This window comes from Scyliorhinus canicula, chromosome 19 (genome assembly GCF_902713615.1).
Source record: "Scyliorhinus canicula chromosome 19, sScyCan1.1, whole genome shotgun sequence".
Lineage (NCBI taxonomy): Eukaryota > Metazoa > Chordata > Chondrichthyes > Carcharhiniformes > Scyliorhinidae > Scyliorhinus > Scyliorhinus canicula.
The window spans coordinates 2499031-2518191 of NC_052164.1; the positions used below are offsets into that span (position 1 = coordinate 2499031).

The following is a 19161-nucleotide window of genomic DNA, read 5'->3' on the forward strand; positions in this document are numbered from 1 at the left end:
CACTGTGCTAAACCAGTCCCTTTTATTGTGGTAGGCAAGCTTTTTTTTAAATAGGTAACTCTGCAGCAGAAGACAAATGGTCTTTGAAAGGAAATGTTCCTTTCACAAATAATTTCACCTCGTGTCGAATTACAGTATTCAATCGCTTGATGGATATGACTAACTCTTTGTGGCCTTGTTAAATCTTTCTGTCCATCAGCAGCTGGGGAGGCAGGAGTTTGAAGCTGTATCAGTAAAATATCAACTCTGTGGTCACAGTGGTTCATTATAGGGTATTGTATGATGACATTTTTACAACAACTGTCAGGTAAAATGGGCATTAATCGGACACATGCAACTTGTAGGCACCCCTGGGACAAATCGCTGCCTTATCAGCGTCCCAACTGGGACAGGATCAATTCTAGGAATGGACACATTAACTGTATTCAGGTGAAGGAGTAGTAGACTCTTCTACGGTTCAGAAAATACCTGTAAAGAGTGGGTAGAGGGGCCAGCATCACCAGATGCATTCTGCTTTTCTGTTTTCACAGTTCTTCAACGCATCAGTTAAATGGATAGAAATTAAGTACATAGGAGATCAGAGAGGAAAATAAATCTCATAACTGGCAACTGCAACCGCTGCACTTTGACCTTATGATTCAGGCATTGAGCCGTGTTTATTTTAATTGAGGAAAATAAATATCCCGTAACAAGGATCAGAGATAAACAAGCTGGTTTACGTACAGCATACGGTACCTTTAAAATTCCGTATATTTTCTTCCACCCCTGAAATTCATTCATCTTCACTTTGTTTGTCGCACTGAATCTCAAACTGGTCACGGGGCTGTTGGTTGTGTTTAAGGAATCCATTATGCTGGCATCTCTACAAATGTGTAAAAACAAAATTCTTCTAACTTATAAACAGGTAGAATAAAAAAAGAGTACAATACTAATCAAGTCGTACAGCTAACTGGAATGAAAAGTTTGTGTGTTTGTTGAAATCATTCTTTCTTATCTTCGCTCTCTGGTGTTGGCTCTGCAATGGGCTCCTCAGCCAGGGCGCTGTTACTTTCTGTGCCAGAGGTGCTCTCACTTGCTCCTTGCTCCACGCTGCTGTCTGTCGTGTCCTGACACCCCTCTTTGTCTTCTGGAGTTGCTGTGCTCTCTTCACTACTCTGTTGGGTTTCTGGTGTCTCATCATTGCGTGGCTCATCTGTAAATAAGGATGCAGGTTTTAGCCACACTGTCGCCAGTTCCATACAGGGAAGCTGAAGCATGGTCTTCAGCCCCGCCATAAAATCTGATCAAGTGGATGCAAAAAAAACTTCAAAACAAAGCAAGGGAATTTTCATGGCATTTTGGTCAACTGGCTATCTTGAGGCTCTGGGTGAGACCTTGCTCAGTGTAAACTGGCTGCTGCATTGCTCCACCAGTCACTGCACCTCACGCTGGAAAGTCCTCTGACTTTTCCTGAGGACCTGAAAGAATTGCAAATCTTAAAAAAGAAAACAGGACTGGGTCTGATTGGCTGTGATTGTCCTCGCTGTTTAATAGGTTATTAATGCTATCAAGTGGATAGGACCTCAGTACTGCATCAAAGTGGCACGTGTAACCATTTGTTCAACACACAACCTCCAGATTCAAAGACAATAAAGCTGTCATCCACAATTCTAAACTTTCCAGCGAATCAGGGCTTAAGGGTCTTTGTGGGCCCTTCCTAATTGTCCATTACTTCAGCAGAGAGCAGGTAGAACAGTGTAAGTTGCCGTCACCCCTGGGTTTATGCCATTCTTTGACCAAAGTTGACAAGAAAATTCTCTCAAGTTTATTGTTCCTGCATTTCATAAACTTCGAAGCACTGAGGAATGGGTAAGCACCGTTACTGTTTGCAGCACCATAACTCCAGCTTGACAGGAGACATGTTGAGTACCATGGGAATTGAGCAGGTCTATAAATCCTTTACAAGAATCAAATACAGCAACAATCCCCCAGTACAGCTGGCTATGAGGAGGCCAAACAAGAAGAGGACAAGGTAATTTTTAACTGCTTTCCTACTCAATTCTGAATCGCTCTCTTGGGGCACCAGAATCTGTTGTATACAACATCCTTCGAAAACCAACAAGTGACTTGCTGACACGGTGGCATTTTGTCCCCATTCCACAAGGGAATTTCTAGAAACCATTATAAGTGCCCAGGAGTAGGTAAATAATCAAGTTTCTTCACAAAGGCTGTTCGTCAGGATGACACAACTCCCCACAAGATGCGCTCAAACCAACTCACTCAGCCAGACAGCTCCATCCCACCTGTACTCTGCACAGTCACCAGACTGAAAAGGTATGGTTGATTTAAGAGCCTGAAGCACAACACGTATATAGTAAAACGTGAACAAATTCCAGTGGCAAGACAGCAAGTTAAACGCTGGAACAACGGTAACCCCAGTACAGGCAGTACATAAGAATGGGCTCACCCAATGTCTATGGCAACATGACGCATGACAATCTTAAACTGCAGATTCAGAGGAACAGCAAGAATTAAGAAAACATGACTTCAGTCAGTGGAATGGAAAATCTAGCTCGGGCTCAGAAATGGGTGTTTATGGTTTAACACTAGATTTAAGCATTCAGAGTGCTTAACTAGGATTCACCCAGAAACACAAATGAAACGCTGAGGTTTAGTAAAAGCAACATACTGCAGATGCTGGAAATCGGAAATAAAAACAGAAAATGCTGGGTAAACTCAGGTCAGTTTCTCTGTGGAGAGAGAAACAGAATTAGCGTTTCAAGTCTGTATGACCCTACAACATAACCTGTTCTGTAGAAACTGTTGGGGGTCACTGTTTAAAAATATGGGGTGGGGGCAGCACGGTGGCGCAGTGGGTTAGCCCTCTGCCTCACGGCGCCGAGGTCCCAGGTTCGATCCCGGCTCTGGGTCACTGCCCGTGTGGAGTTTGCACATTCGCCCCGTGTTTGTGTGGGTTTCACCCCCACAACCCAAAGATGTACAGGGTAGGTGGATTGGCCATGCTAAATTGCCCTTAATTGGAAAAAATGAATTGGGTAATCTGAATTTATTTTAAAAATCATTTAGGGCAGCATGATAGCATAGTGGTTAGCACAATTGCTTCACAGCTCCAGGGTCCCAGGTTCGATTCCGGCTTGGGTCACTGTCTGTGCGGAGTCAGCACATTCTCCCCGTGTCTGCGTGGGTTTCCTCCGGGTGCTCCGGTTTCCTCCCACAGTCCAAAGATGTGCAGGTTAGGTGGATTGGCCGTGCTAAATTGCCCTTAGTGTCCAAAATTGCCCTTAGTGCTGGGTGGGGTTACTGGGTAATGGGGATAGGGTGCTCTTTCCAAGAGCCGGTGCAGACTCGATGGGCCGAATGGCCTCCTTCTGCACTGTAAATTCGATGATAATCTATGAAAAACAGACAAGGCAAAATTTTTCTCTCAAGAGGGTCAATAGCCTTTGGAACCTCTTCCTGAGAAGATGATCGGTGGGAGCAAAGTCTTATTAAACGGCAAAGCCGACTGAAGAGGGCCAAATGGATACTCCCGTTCCTTGTGTCCTGGATTTGACTTGTGAAAATCAGGTCACCCTAACCACTGAATAGCTGACTCATATTTGAAATCTAGGTCATCTTTAAAATGGAATTTTCTTTCTGTCTTAAGAGATTCGTGATAACATTGGTGAAAAACAACATTCAAGGTAATCACAAAGGTATTCAGATACATTTACGAGGTATTCCAGACAGTCAAGCGAGAAAAACACCTTTTCTTTTTGAAAAGAACAAGATTGCCAGAAGCACATTGCTGCACCTGAAAATGGGTCTAAGTTTACCTGCAGAATGTAGTCAAGCAACTTCAACCTGAACAACGCCCAATAATTGGAGTCAGCCGACCTAATAGCAGATACTGGGAGCGAGGTGATGAGCACCCCAACCCAACCCAACCCAACCCAACCCCCTCTCCAAAAAAAGAACTGGCATCAAATGATCTGTATGTAGCACATCTGAAAACATTTTTGGCCCCTTTACCTGTAGTACACAGAAATAAAAATGTGTAACATGTTGAAATAAAAGGCCATACGTTTGGGAGAAAATGCAGAATACATACACAATAATAGAATGCAATGAAGCAATTTACAAAGCATAGAGAAGCTGAAACAATACGTGTAGTAATTGAAATGTGTAGTTTTTGACCCTGATATTAGATTTTTGACCCTAAAATGAGCAGGTATGTATAGCCAGGTTATGGAGACAGTACCATACTGATCTATAGGTAGTTTGAATCAAAATATAAGAAATTTATGTAAGCCTACTTGTAACAATAAAGATTACTTAACAAAAAAATGGTAGCTCCACAGTCCAGTGTGAGTCCACTATGTAGCACGATTAATGCAACATAAATTTAACAACCTCTAGTGTATAGTTGGAGATAGATCCTTTATTCCATATTCCAAGCTCCATCTCCCTGCAGCGGGCAATGTAGCCAACTTATTCCTAAGCAAGCAACCTGACACAAGATTTGCTTCCAATGGAAAGGTGCCCAATTTCTCCTACACCCTGACCCAAAATCAGTGTCTTGATTTACATACCATCAGGCACATAGAACAAAGAACAATACAGCACAGGAACAGGCCCTTCGGCCCTCCAAGCCTGTACCGGTCATGATACCACCCTTGGCCAAAACCCTCAGCACTTCCTTGTGCCGTATCCCTCTATACCCATCCTATCCATGTGTTTGTCAAGATGCCTTTTGAACGCCGTTAATGTATCTGCTTCCACAGCCTCCCCTGGCAGCGCGTTCCAGGCACTCACCACCCTCTGTGTAAAACAACCTGCCTCGCATATCTCCTCTAAACTTTTCCCCACGGACTTTAAACCTATGCCCCCTGGTGACTGACCCCCTCCACCCTGGGAAAGAGTGCCTGCCCATCCACTCTATCCATGCCCCTCATAATCTTGTAGACCTCTATCAGTCACCCCTCAACCTCCGTCTTTCTAATGAAAACAGTCCGAGTCTATTCAGCCTCTCCACATAGCTAACACCCTCCAGACCAGGCAACATCCTGGTAAACCTCCTCTGCACCCTCTCCAAAGCCTCCACATCCTCCTGGCAGTGTGGTGACCAGAATAGAATGCCTTCCAAATACCCCAAGTGGCAGTGTGGTGGCCAGAATAGAATGCCTTCCAAATACCCCAAGTGGCAGTGTGGTGACCAGAATAGAGTGCCTTCCAAATACCCCAAGTGGCAGTGTGGTGGCCAGAATAGAGTGCCTTCCAAATACCCCAAGTGACCACAGAAGGTGGCGGCTAAAGATCACAGCTGTTCCACTGACATTACTCTTATAATGCAGCAGCTTTGAAAGTTGGTATCAGTGATAGACCACCTTTAACATTCACACCCTTCACCAACAATGCAGCGTGGTTGCAATGTGTATTACAAACATATACAGGATGCACTGCAGCAACCTGTCCAGACATCTTTGACGACACCACCCAAATCAGCAACCTCCAGCAGCCAGAAGGACATGGGTAGCAGGTTCACTGAGAATACCACCATTTCCGAGTCCCACACACGCCAACCAAACTTGGACATGCATGCCTGATCCTTCAACCTCGCCTGTTCAAATTAAAAGCATGATGGGAGAATCTTCACCAGTCTGCAGTGGTTCAAATGGTTTCGCGAAGACAACTAGGGAGGCGCAAGAAACATCAGCCTCGTCAGTCACACTACACCTTAATGAATTTTTAAAGAGATATTAATGCAGTCCATTCATTTTGTTACCTGTGTCCATTGGGGCCTCCTCCACTTTGGACTCGTCTGCCTCACTGCTGCTTGGGGGCTCCTCAGGGATATTACTCTGGGGCTGCTCCACTTGGTCAGCCTCCTTTTCCCGCTCTTCCTGACGCTTACGGGCCTGCTCTTCAGCCTGAGCAATTTCAGCTGCAATTTTCTCCATGTCAACCTCCACTTTCAAATTACACAACTAAATAAAACAAGGGGAGGTTAAAACTAAATGCCGCAAGAACCCAAAGATATCAATATCATCCAGCATTTACGCAAACACCAAATAAGCAAATATTGTCAACAATAACTTGCATTTAAATGTAGTAAAACATCAGGAGGAACTTCTTGGAAGCATTATCAGATGAAGTTCAACATAGAGTCATAGATATTACAACAGATGACCAGTAGATCGGTTTTAAGGATCAATTTAAAAAGAGAGCTAAAGTGGGTTAGAGAGGAAATTCCAGAGTTCAAGGCCCAGATGGCACACAGCACAGGCACCAAGAGAAGGGCAAAGGCAATCAGGGATGCACAAGAGACCAGAACTGGAAGACTCTGCACAGTGGCACAATGGTTAGCATTGCTGCCTCAGTGACAGGGTTTCGATTCCGGCCTTGGGTGACTGTGTGTGGAGTTCGCACTTTTGCTCCGTGTCTGTGTGGGTTTCCTCCCACAGTCCAAAGATCTGCAGGTTAAGAGGATTGGCCATGATAAATTGCCCCTTAGTATCCAAAGATGTGCAGATTAGGTGAGGTTATGGGGATAGAGCAGGGGAGTGGGCCTAGGTAGGGTGCTCTTTCAGAGGGTCGATGCAGACTTGATGGGCCGAATGGCCTCCTCCTGCACTGTATGGATTCTATGGATCCCAACTTCTATGGACTCCATGTAACTGCACAAGTGTTTTTGTGTGGAGTAGATGCTTGATTTTCCAGATTGAGGGTTTTTAGTTTCCCAAGAACCTGACTGACACAACCTGCCTCAAAAAGAAGTCAGGGTCTACGGCATGAACACCTCAGTACTCAGGAAGGATAAGAAAGTATCACCAGGCTCAAGAGCCCAAGTGGTCTACTCCTGCTCCTAATTCACATGCTCTGAAAGAAGCAGAAACATTACCAGCCAAGAACAAAAGGGACCAGATCATAGAAAGAAAGCCCACACCTCCACCTTATCCCGTAACCCCACCTAACCTTTTTTGGACACTTAAGGGCAATTTATCATGGCCAATCCACCTAACCTGCACATCTTTGGACTGTGGAAGGAAACAGAAGCACCCGGAAGAAACCCACCCAGGGAGAACGTGCAGACTCCACCCAGATAGTGACCCAAGCCGGAATCGAACCTAGGACCCTGGAACTGTGAAGCAACTGTGCTAACCACTGTGCTATCGTGCCCCCTGATGGATCTAAACAGAAGTTTCTTACATTGAAGAATGATAGAAATCCATTAGCTTGTGGATTGCCAAGACAGCAGGCACACTATCAGTGTTAGTGTCATTTTCCTCCCAGGATGTTTAACCCACCATTTTCTCTTCTCTCCTGAAAAAAACAATCTCTGTGGGTGGACGTGCCATCTGATATCTTTCCCTATTGGTTACTGGTCATGTGTCAATGCTAGCCAATGAAAGGGCATCATGGTAGCACAGTTGCCTCACAGCTCCAGGGTCCCAGGCTTGATTCCCGGCTTGGGTCACTGTGTGTGCGGAGTCTGCACGTTCTCCCCGTGTCTGCGTGGGTTTCCTCCGGGTGCTCCGGTTTCCTCCCACAGTCCAAAGATCCATGGGTTAGGTGGATTGGCCATGCTAAATTGTCCTTAGTGTCCAAAAAAGTTAAGTGGGGGTTACTGGGTTACGGGGATAGGGTAGATATGTGGGCTTTAGTAGGGTGCTCTTTTTAAGGGCTGGCGTAAACTCGATGGGCCGAATGGCCTCCTTGTGCACTGTAAATTCTATGATCTATGTGCTATGGAAGCTGATCGGTTAACAGTCCACTACACTAGACATCACAGCATAGCCTGACTATATCTGTCACGTGCATTTTGAACAAGGTGACTGAATACCAATCAATTTTCCCTTTCCTCGCCTGAAGGAAATTCAGTGTCCCAACTCGAGACCCAGCCAAGGACACCAAGCTGTGACCAGGTGCTCTGTCGATATGTAGAAGACAGTCTGCCCATACAACAACTTGCTCAGGTACAAAGTCTGCTTCTGTCAATGCAACAGTGCAGAACATGCAACCTCAGGATATATGAATTTTGTGTAAGGTAAACAAACGTACACAATATACGAAAGGGTTTCCTTGAATATGTATAACTTGTTTTTTTTTTTCAATTGCCATTATTTACACCAGTCAAAACTGACAGTTGAGCAGTAAAGTTAACACCATCAGAAAATCTGAAGTTTGTGCAGAGAATACTTTAGCCACTGGATAGTTGCAACTCATCATCTCCCAACCAACAAACTAATTTATTCTTACCCGCTTTAGTTCAGTATTAAACAACTCTGTAGTTTCAAGAAATTTCCTTTTCTTGTCTTGATGGCGTTCCTCGATCTGAAGGAGCTCTGCTTCCAATTTCCGCTAAGAAAAACAGATTTCAAAATTATATCTGGAGATCAGCGAAATGTGACTGCAAGTTAAGATAGTATTCAGGGATATGAAGAGTCACCACCAAACTTCTTCAAAGGGGTGTATTTTTTCCAGATTTGCTTTGCATGGTTAAAAACACTCTTTAAAAAAAAATAGCAAATACTTTAGTTAACTAATGTAAAAACAGAAAATACTGGATAAACTCAGCAAGTCTGGCAGCAGCTGAACTTTCTGTAGTTGGGTTATAGTCTCTAACTGTTAACTCTGTTTCGCTCTCTAGGTGCTGCCAGACCTGCTGAGTTTATCCAGCATTTCAGGTCTTTATTTCAGATTTCCAGCATCTGCAGTGTTTTGCTTTTACTTCAGTCAACTAATGCCGTTTGTCATTAATGATTTATCAACTGTGGCTCAGAAGGGAGCACTCACCCCGCTTGAGTTACAAAGTTGTGGGTGCAGGTTCCCACTCCAGGGACTTGGACACACAAAAACAGAGCCTGACACTACAACGCAGTACTGAGGGAGAGTCGCACAAGATGTTAAATCGAGCCCCCATCTTGGAGATGGATGTAGAAGATCCAAAGAACAGCAGTGCTCTGGTCAACATATATCTCTCATAGTCAACATAATTTAAAACCAGAAAAATCAACTCTGCTGTTTGAGAGAGTTTGCAATGTACCAATTAGCTGTTGCATTTCCTACTTTATAACAGTGGCTCCACATCCAAAAGTACTTGGCTGTAAAGCACTTTGGGATGCCCTTAGACCATGAAAGCTCCGACTGAAATGCACGTCTTTCATTAGAGGTTACGACTTTAAAGAAATTGTTATGCGCTGTAGAGACTCCCTGTTTATTCAACAGGGAAGGGTTAAGAATGAACTGACCTAGAATGTTGGCTATTACCCACAAGTACACATATACAATGTCACCAAATTCAGTTATGCAGCTGTAATAGAGAAAAATACATGAAAAAGAGATCACATACTTCAGTGGCTATAAAAGCAGCATTAGGTTTCTGCAGATTCTGCGTTTGACTTCTCTGGAAACAAGTTCAGTTCCCATTCCAAGTCACACACCATCCTGACTTGGCTTAAAGATTTTTTTTAAAGACTGAAATAATTCATGTTGTTGGTCTGGGTCAAAGTTTCTTTCCGGTGGATAGAAAAAAATCTGTACTGAACTGAATTTCAACTTACCTGGCCCACTAGGATTGGATTGAATTGAATTTGTTTATTATCCCGGGATGGATTGGATTTGTTTATCATCCCAGGGTGGATTGGATTGGATTGGATTTGTTTATTGTCACGTGTACCGAGGTGCAGTGAAAAGTATTTTTCTGCGAGCAGCTCGACAGATCATTAAGTACATGGGAAGAAAAGGGAATGAAAGAAAATACATAATAGGGCAACACAAGGTACACAATGTAACTACATAAGCACTGGCATCGGATGAAGCATACAGGGTGTAGTGTTAATGAGGTCAGTCCTTTAGAGGGCCGTTTAGGAATCTGGTGACAGTGGGGAAGAAGCTGTTTTTGAGTCTGTTCGTGCGTGTTCTCAGACTTCTGTATCTCCTGCCCGATGGAAGAAGTTGGAAGAGTGAGTAAGCCGGGTGGGAGGGGTCTTTGATTATGCTGCCCGCTTTCCCCAGGCAGCGAGCGAGGTGTAAATGGAGTCAATGGATGGGAGGTGGGTCTGTGTAATGGACTGGGCGGTATTCACGACTCTCTGAAGTTTGTTGCAGAATAAGAGGGTCGGTAAGGCACAGAGAAGCTGCAAGTTGGGGTTCCCCACACATAGTGAAATTTCAACCCAGGGAAAGGGAGGAGAGAAGTCTGAAGGCTTGTGGGGAAGAGTGAAGGGATCAGAAATATGTTGGTGCTGGTGGTAAGGCGAGTTCGGAGGGTGGGATGGGGGTATCCATCACTGGAGTCTGCGGCTTATCATGTCGGGGGGGGAGACGATCACTGGAGACTGTCGGCTATCACTGGGGGGTTGCCCCAGCAGGAATGCTGGATAGTGCAGGTAAGTGAGAAAGCACTCAACCTCCTGGGTCATGTAGTCCTCACCTTTAAACTGGAGACTAACAATGATGCCTGAAGCATCACTTTCATATTTAAAGTGTCAACTGCTGCCTCCTTGAAGCAGACTGGCTGCCCACCTACTGTCCCATCCCCACTAAATCCAGGAATGGATGGGTCAGAGTGGGGTTTGAATCAGGGTTTTATCACTTTAACTTCCCCAAGGCCAAATCTCCATTAGTTGCAGTCAAGATCAAGGGGCCTACGTGCAAGATGAAAAGAAAGAGATTTATTGTGGAGAGCAAGAACAAAAACTCCAAGTGCAAAGGCCAAAACCAACCCCATGATGCAGCATTCACAACATTACCTGGTGAACCATCAGTGACTGCACCTGCCGCTTTAAAACCTGCATTCGTGCCGTTGTCACCACAGATCGGACATCTGGGACTACACTCTCGCTCAGAATCTCACTAATCAAACGGTGGTTTCTCTGGAAACGTGCCGCAGATATATGCTTCATTGAAAAGCCGTCATCATAATCTGGAGGATTGGGAAAGAAGGAAGTCAGCACAATGTAGGTGTAATAAAAACTAGACTAATTGTGGGAAGCTTCTCATTTCCTGACACAACGGAAATTCAGATTAACATAGTTCAGTTTAACAGTTAACAACAATCGTGCATTTGGAATCAGCCGTGTAAATTGAAAAATTCCAAAACTTTCTACTGCAGTTATCAAGTCGGCAAATTGCCCCAAACCATCCCAGTTTCATACATCAGATCAAAATATAATATTGAACATGATTTAATTTTTCTCCAGTTACAGCAAATGGTTAGGTGCAATGAAGGAATTCCCCAACAAAGCACAACACTGAGTATTTTCAGCTTTTTCTCAAGTGATTCCCCTCGTTTTTTTTTTCAGGGTGGCAGCTGCTGACTAGTGGTGTTCTGCAGGGGCCAGTGTTGGGGCCACAACTTTTCACAATATACATTAACAGTCTGGAAGAAGACATTGAGGGCACTGTTGCTAAGTTTGCAGATGATAGACAGACAGGTAGTATTGAGGAAGCGAAGGACCTGGACAGGCTAGGAGAGTGGCAAAGATGTGGCAGAGAGAATACAACGTGGAAAAATATGAGATTACGTACTTGGTAGGAAAATTAGAAGGACAGACGATTTTCTAAATGGGGAAAGGCTTCAGAAATCTGAAACACAAAGAGACTTGGGAGTCCTTTTGGGTACCTACACTCTGGGGCGGAGGCTGTACAGGCCCTGCCGGCCAGAGCACAACAGCCAAGGCCATCCACGCCAACAGGACACCACAGTCAGCAACCTACGGGGAACAGAGGGAAGTAGATCCTTGGAAAATAGGCGACAGGTTTAGATAAAGGATCTGGATTGGCGCAGGCTGGGAGGGCCGAAGGGCCTGTCCCTGTGCTGTAATTTTCTTTGTTCTTTAATGCTGCTGCCAGCAGGGGTGGGGCACCAATATGTAGCAGCTGCAAATGCAGCTTAAAACAACGATCACAACAATGGGTTTGCACTGGAGGCTTTTTTTTGTAAATATCACACGTTTAAATCAGCCTTTTTTAGAAGTTCTCTGTTATTTTCACATCAATGTCATAAAGAAAAATGAGTTGGTTGCTTACCAGCCCCGAGTGTCCTGCGTATTCATAACATTAAAACTAGGAGCAGGAATAGACAATTCAGCCCTCGAGCCTGCTCAATCCAGCAAATACTGTCTGGATTCTGGTAGGATCTCTCGTTTAAAGGTAGATAGTGCCTGATCAAGGGATCTGGTCTTGAGAAGGGGGATGGGTCTCCTGAAAGGCCTCTCTTCCCCATCCGGCCTTGCTGCTGACAACCGCCCCCTACGCCCTCACCCTGTGAGGCTCTCCCTCTGTCGCTCACCTGTGCCTGGATCCATGGTGATCCTAAGACTTGGGTAGGTGCCAAAGCTGCAGTGGCCACTGCCTAACTGGGTCTCTGATCCTGGGGAAGGCACACCACGGCCCAGTTAAATACTTAATACAGTGAGCAGCCTTCCTGAATGAGGCAGCACAGGCTCTCCAGACGGCAGGCACGATACCTCTCACGTCCATTAAATCCAGCCCAGATCTTAGTACACAAGAGGCCATTCAGCCCATCATCCCTGTGCCAGTTCATTGATTGAGCGGTCCCAATTAGTACCAACCCCCTACTCTTTCCCTGTAGCTCTGCAAATTACTCCTTTTCAAGCATTTATCCAGTTGCCTTTTGAAATCTACCTCGGAATCTGCTTCTACCATCCTATTTATTAGACAGCTCATTCCAGATCACAACGACTAATTTAAAAACAATTCTCATCTCTACGTCTCTTTTGCCAATTACCCTAAATCTGTATCATCAGTAGAATCAGCTTCTCCCCGACACTCTGCACAGGGTGGGTGCTGCTGAAGTGACGCTAAACAATGAAAACATACAATGATTTCCTTCAAATATACAGACACACTGGGCAGCACGGTGGCGCAGTGGTTAGCACTGCTACCTCACAACGCTGAAGTCCCAGGTTCAATCCCAGCCCCGGGTCACTGTCTATGTGGAGTTTGCACATTCTCCCCGTGTCTGCGTGGGTCTCATCACGTCCACATTACAAAATGTTACAATCTTAATAACATCGGGCAGCACGGTAGCATGGTGGTTAGCATAAATGCTTCACAGCTCCAGGGTCCCAGGTTCGGTTCCCGGCTGGGTCACTGTCTGTGCGGAGTCTGCACGTCCTCCCCGTGTGTGCGTGGGTTTCCTCCCACAGTCCAAAGATGTGCGGGTTAGGTGGATTGGCCATGCTAAATTGCCCGTAGTGTCCTTAAAATTAAGGTTGGGGTTGGGGGGGGGGTGTGATCATTGCTCGGCACAACATCGAGGGCCGAAGGGCCTGTTCTGTGCTGTACTGTTCTATGTTCTATGACCAGGTCCTGTTTTTCTTTTTTAATGAGCTTTCAAATAGAGTTAAAAATAGAAATGGCAATGGCAAGAGAACATTGCCAAACCAGGGTCCAGGATCATGCAATGATACATAAAAAAGTCCTGAGAAAGGGAGGGACAGTGAAAGCAGTCAAATGCTTCTTTGTGAAAAACATTAGCAGCTGCCAGTCTACCGTGGCAGCAAAAAGGCTGAAAATTCTAAAGCAAATAAAGAAGTGCCAAGGTTGTGTATCTGATTCTCCTGAGCCAAGGACACGAGCAACTGTGAGAATCACCAGGACATCCAGTGCAGACAGGTCATGGCATAAACCTCAAACATCCTCTGGTTCCAAACCTTCGCCTTTGGGAAAGAAATTAAATACATGCTTGTTACATAAAAGAAGCTCTTCAAGGAAGGGCAGTGCAGAGTTATGTGATACTATCTTAGCCATTCCACATCTGTTGCTCCTGATGAACACGATTAAGACAAACAACCCCAAGGCATATGCCAAATTTTATGTGCTGAAACTACCACCATCAGACAATCGGCAAAGGATTTTTTGGCGAGTCCAAACAAGCAGCGCTATGCTGCAGAAGCATTGAATAGAATTATTTAGCAAAACATTATGATTGGATATAAACTGAAGTCACCCCTACACACCTTTCAGTAGTAAGTTCAGGAATGTTTAAGAGCAGAATTATGCTTTCATGCTTAAACAGGAGCTGATGCACAGCACAAGGACTAAACAAATAGGGGCTTCCTCCCCCCCTCCCCACCACACACACACACACACACCGAGGCTGGGGAAGAGAGAAAAATATGTAGGAACTTAAAAACGTAACTTTTACACAAGGCGAGACAACACTGCACTATAGCATTCAAAGTGGCAGATACAGAGAGGTGAAAGGTTTCTCCCGGAGGTGGCAGACTTTCTTGGGGAAATTTAATTTAACATGTCGGCAGTAGCAGCTTTCCGGGGGGGGGGGGGGGGGGGGGGGGGGGGGGGGGGGGGGGGGGTAAATGTTGTGTTTGTTTGTTTTTTGTTAGTTTCGATGGTCTGTGAAGACAAAGCCGGCCGGTCTGTTTTTGTTACAACACTTTACAAATACTTCAATAAAAAATTTTTTTTTTAAAAAAGGTCAGGAGGTGAGACCCTCCAAAATCCCAGCCCGTCCCCATCTCTGTAAACTCTTCCCATGTTATGGCTTTGTTTCTATGCGCTGTGCATCCTACCTGCTACATCCCACTGCTCAAGGCCATTTCTCCAGCTGCTTAGGCCCTATACTCCAGGCCCCGGAGTGTGGTGACTAGGGGATTTTCACAGTAACTTCATTGCAGTGTTATACTGTAAGCCGACTTGTGACAATAAAGATTATTATTCTGGCATTTCCTCCCTAAACTCTCTGTTGCTTCACCACCCACCATCGGCATTCCTTACAACAACAGCTTTTATATAGCACCTACAACATGGTATCACAATCCCAAGATCCTTAAATCACAATTGTTTCAGTCACGCCAGTGAGGACCCTTGTCCAAACTGCCAGAAGGCATTGTCAACTACTCTAGCAGGGACCAAGTCTGGGATCTTTCTAGTCCATAAACCCCAGTCCAGAGAAGGTTCACTTGGCTGATTACGGGTATGGATGGATTTTCTTATCAGGAGAGGTTGAGTAAATTGGGCCTTTATTCGTTGGAGTTTAGAAGAATGAGAGGTGACCTTATTGAGACATATAGGATTTTTGGCAGCTTGAAAGGGTCGATGCTGAGAGGTTGTTTCCCTCTGTGGGTGAGTCCAGGACCAGCGGGCAGAATCTCAGAGTGAGGGAGTCGCCCATTTCAGACAGAAATGAGAAGAAATTCCTTCTCTGGGAGGGCAGTGAATCTGTGGAATTTTTTACCAGAGGTCTAGAGAGGCTGGGTTAAGGACATTCAAAGCTGAGACAGACAGATTTTTAATCAGTAAGGGAATCAAGGGTTATTGGGGAGGGGGGAGGAGAAGAGAAGTGGAGTTCAGGATTATCACATCAGATCAGCCATGATCTCATTGAATGGTGGAGCAGACTCGATGGGCCGAGTGACCTACTTCCTATGGTTTCAAACCATGTCCTGCGCCTACAACCATCAGATGACCAGATAACGTCAAAGGAATTTTTAGCACTGCTTTGTTTGAATTAATTATTTTTCAAAAGCACTGGATAGGATTTATACCAAGCAACAGAAATAATGTTAGTCGCTGAACAAATATAGAAAAAGCACTAATTACAGAGGCAGTGTTTACACAACAGGAAATATACTGCAGGAGAGAAATCTCAAAGCTACAAGGTGGCATGGATCCCAAAGAATAAAAATCTGTTAAAAAACTTAAGGAAAAAAAATCTCAACATTATTGTAAATAAATGCACATCAGACTACGCTTGACATTTGCCAAAGCTACCTTTAGCTCCAGAAAACCTCCTAACATGATGTTTACTTAGTCTGAGAAATGAAAGGAGAGGCAGATGGCTTCCTGAAAACGGGAGTATTTTATCAAAACCTTTTTGTCTCAGTCACTTCTGAACTTACCAGTTACTAACCTGCAAGCATTAATAGGCTACAACGGCTACGAGGGCTGTGCCACTTTGCTCAAATGGCTATTTGCTCAAGCAGATCATAATCCAATCTGCTTGTACTTATCATGGTGGCACAGTGGTTAGCACTGATGCATCACAGCTCCAGGGACGTTGGTTCAATTCTGGCCTCGGGTGACTGTCTGTGTGGAGTCTGCACGTTCCCCCAGTGGGTCTGCGTGGGTTTCCTCCACCCGGGTACTCCAGGTTCCTCCCACATTCCAAAGAAGTGAAGGTGAGGTGGATTGGCCAAGCCAAATTGTCCCTTAGTGTCCAAAAGGTGTGGTGGGGTTACTGAGATAGAGTGGGGGTGTGGGTTTAAGGGCCAGTGCAGACTCGATGGGACAGCACGGTAGCACAGTGGTTAGCACAGTTGCTTCACAGCTCCAGGGTGCCAGGTTCGATTCCTGGCTTGGGTCACTGTCTATGCGGAGTCTGCGCATTCTCCCCATATTGTGTGGGTTTCCTCCGGGTGCTCTGGTTTCCTCCCACAGTCCAAAGATGCGCAGGTTAGGTGGGTTGGCCATGCTAAATTGCCCTTAGTGTCCAAAAAATGGTTAGGTGGGGTTACGGGGACAGGGTGGAGGTGTGGGGATAGAGTGGAGGTGGTGGGGATAGGGTGGATGTATGGGCTTAGGTAGGGTGCTCTTTCCGAGGGCCGAATGTTCTCCTTCTGCAGTGTAAATTCTATAATTCTATGATTGGCCTCCATCTGCACTGTAGGGATTCTGTGATTCTATGTCTATTCTATCCAAGTGAAGTAGTTTCAGAACAATCAGGAGCACGAGGAACCCCAGCCCACGGTTATCAATAGCAACTTTGGGGCCAGAGGAAGATCAAATCTGGGATCTTCCTATTGTGAACTGCTTTAGCCTGGATGTAGCTACATTGGTGTTGCTCATCCACACAAATGGAAAATACTCCATCGCACTCCTGACTTCAGCCATTGGGTAGTGGGTGAGCTGAAGGGGTCAGGTGAGCCTCTCTTTGTAACAGGCAGCGGAAAAATCAATGTAGGGAAACACTGTTAGTGAAATGAGACAGGAAAAGAAACAGGCTGCAAAAAGCAGGAGCAACAGGAGACAGACTGCTGACTGAGAAAATCACACAAGTGCGGAAATTTTCAGGAATTCATACTTTTGGTCTTGTTTATAATAAAGATATCATGCTGTATATTTATTTTCCCTTTATGTGGGTACCAAACATAATGGTGGCACACTGCCAATCATTATGTATTGATATTCACCATTAAGGTTGTCGTGTAGTCGTATCAGGACAGATGACATGGATGAAGTCTACAATGCAGAATGAAATGTCAGGGCACACAATAGACTGTGACGGTGTGTATAAGCAGTGCTTACCATCAGGGTCCTCAGCCGGCTGGATGCTCATGTAAGGCTCTCCTTTCTCCATCCGTGACTGCCGTTGACGACTCTCTTCCTCAAGTGCTGCCTCAGCCCGGCTTTTTGCATTAATGTAGGCAAGATAGGCAGGAGAGTTATGATACGCTTTCATGGCTTCATTGTACTCGACCTGAAAATAGAAGCAAACCCCATAAAGTGGGAACAACCAAATGCAGCACACCAAATGCATTATTCCTAAAGACTATCATTCAACTCTAAGGTCTTCTACCAATCGCCAAGTACAGGAGAGGTGACAGCTTATGTGCTCTCAGGCCATCTCGGACCGTGACTCTCCCAACATTCTCCCTCTTTCGACAAGATTTCTGGTTGGCCTTCAATTAACAAAATCAGTAATTCGCTGTGTGGGGAATCACAGGCAGGAAAATGTGCATGGTAGCATCTTGTACTGCAGGCAGCCAGGCTCAAGGTTTTGCAAATGCATTCGAAGCAGAGAAGATTCATTTGACTCATTCTTGGAACAAGGGACTTATCTGATGGAAAAAGGTTGAACTGGTTGAGCCTATACATCCAGTGGAAATGAGAAGAATGAGAAGTGATCTTACTGAAACATATAAGATCCTGAAGCGATTTAATAGGGTGGATGTTTCTTCCTGTGGGAGAGATTAGAACTAATCTCTAATTAACTAATTAGAACAAAAAGAGCTCATTTTTAGCATTTTTCTTCTTCAGAGGGCAGTGGAGCAGAGTTAGACAAATCTTTGACAGACAAGGGAGTAGAGGGTTCAGCGAAAGTGGAGTTGAGAACACAACTAGATCAGCCATGGTCTTATCGAATGGCAGAGCAGGCTCCAAGGGCTGAATGGGCTCCTCCTACTGCTGTTCCTACTGATAAATAGCACTGAAAATAAATTATGTGATCACACATGGGGAGACATGATTTGGGGTGACATCTGAAATGACATTTTCCCATTTAGAACAATAAAAGATTGAAAGGGTTTTCAAAATGCTTTTCATGTAATACTCATTGTCTATATTTGTAAAATGTTGCCAAGCAATAAAAAAATGTTAAAGCTTCATGTTTCATTAGCTTAGATTAAACAAGTTCAAATAGAAGCGCCATAACGGTTCCCTTTAGCTTCACACAGGCAAAACATGTATAAAAGAAAGGGCGGCACGGTGGGTCACTGTCCATGTGGAATTTGCACATTCTCCCCGTGTTTGCGTGGGTTTCGCCCCCCACAGCCCAAAGATGTACATAAAAACACGAGGGTAGCCAGGGAAAGGGTTGGCCCACTGAAGGATAGGCAAGGGAATCTATGTGTGGAGCCAGAGGAAATGGGCGAGGTACTAAATGAATACTTTGCAGCAGTATTCACCAAAGACAAGGAATTGGTGGATGTTGAGTCTGGAGAAGGGTGTGTAGATAGCCTGGGTCACATTGAGATCCAAAAAGACGAGGTGTTAGGCGTCTTGAAAAAAATTAAGGTAGATAAGTCCCCAGGGCCTGATGGGATCTACCCCAGAATACTGAAGGAGGCTAGAGAGGAAATTGCTGAGGCCTTGACAAAAACTTTTGGATCCTCACTGTCTTTAGGTGATGTCCCAGAGGACTGGAGAATAGCCAATGTTGTTCCTTTGTTTAAGAAGGGTAGCAAGGATAATCCAAGGAACTACAGGCCGGTGAGCCTTACGTCAGTGGTAGGGAAATTATTGGAGAGAATTCTTTGGGACAGGATCTACTCCCGTTTGGAAGCAAATGGACATATTAGTGAGTGACAGCATGGTTTTGTGAAGGGGAGGTCGTGTCTCACTAACTTGATAGAGTTTTTCGAAGAGGTCACAAAGATGATTGATGCAGGTAGGGCAGTGGATGTTGTCTATATG

General features: G+C 45.0%; 1 protein-coding gene across 4 annotated transcripts in view; it reads right to left on the bottom strand.

Moving 5' to 3' along the window:
• Positions 1-624: 624 nt before the first annotated feature.
• The window catches only part of smarce1 (SWI/SNF related, matrix associated, actin dependent regulator of chromatin, subfamily e, member 1), a 53704-nt gene continuing 35167 nt past the window's right edge, over positions 625-19161 (bottom strand). For all 4 annotated transcript variants that reach the window (XM_038778879.1, XM_038778881.1, XM_038778882.1 and 1 more), the window contains 5 exons: positions 17275-17446; positions 10734-10906; positions 8239-8340; positions 5765-5966; positions 625-1192 (listed from right to left, as the gene is read on the bottom strand). In XM_038778879.1, coding sequence (XP_038634807.1) covers positions 981-1192; positions 5765-5966; positions 8239-8340; positions 10734-10906; positions 17275-17446 — 861 coding nt within the window. In that variant the 3' untranslated portion in view covers positions 625-980. The remainder of the gene's footprint in view (positions 1193-5764; positions 5967-8238; positions 8341-10733; positions 10907-17274; positions 17447-19161) is intronic.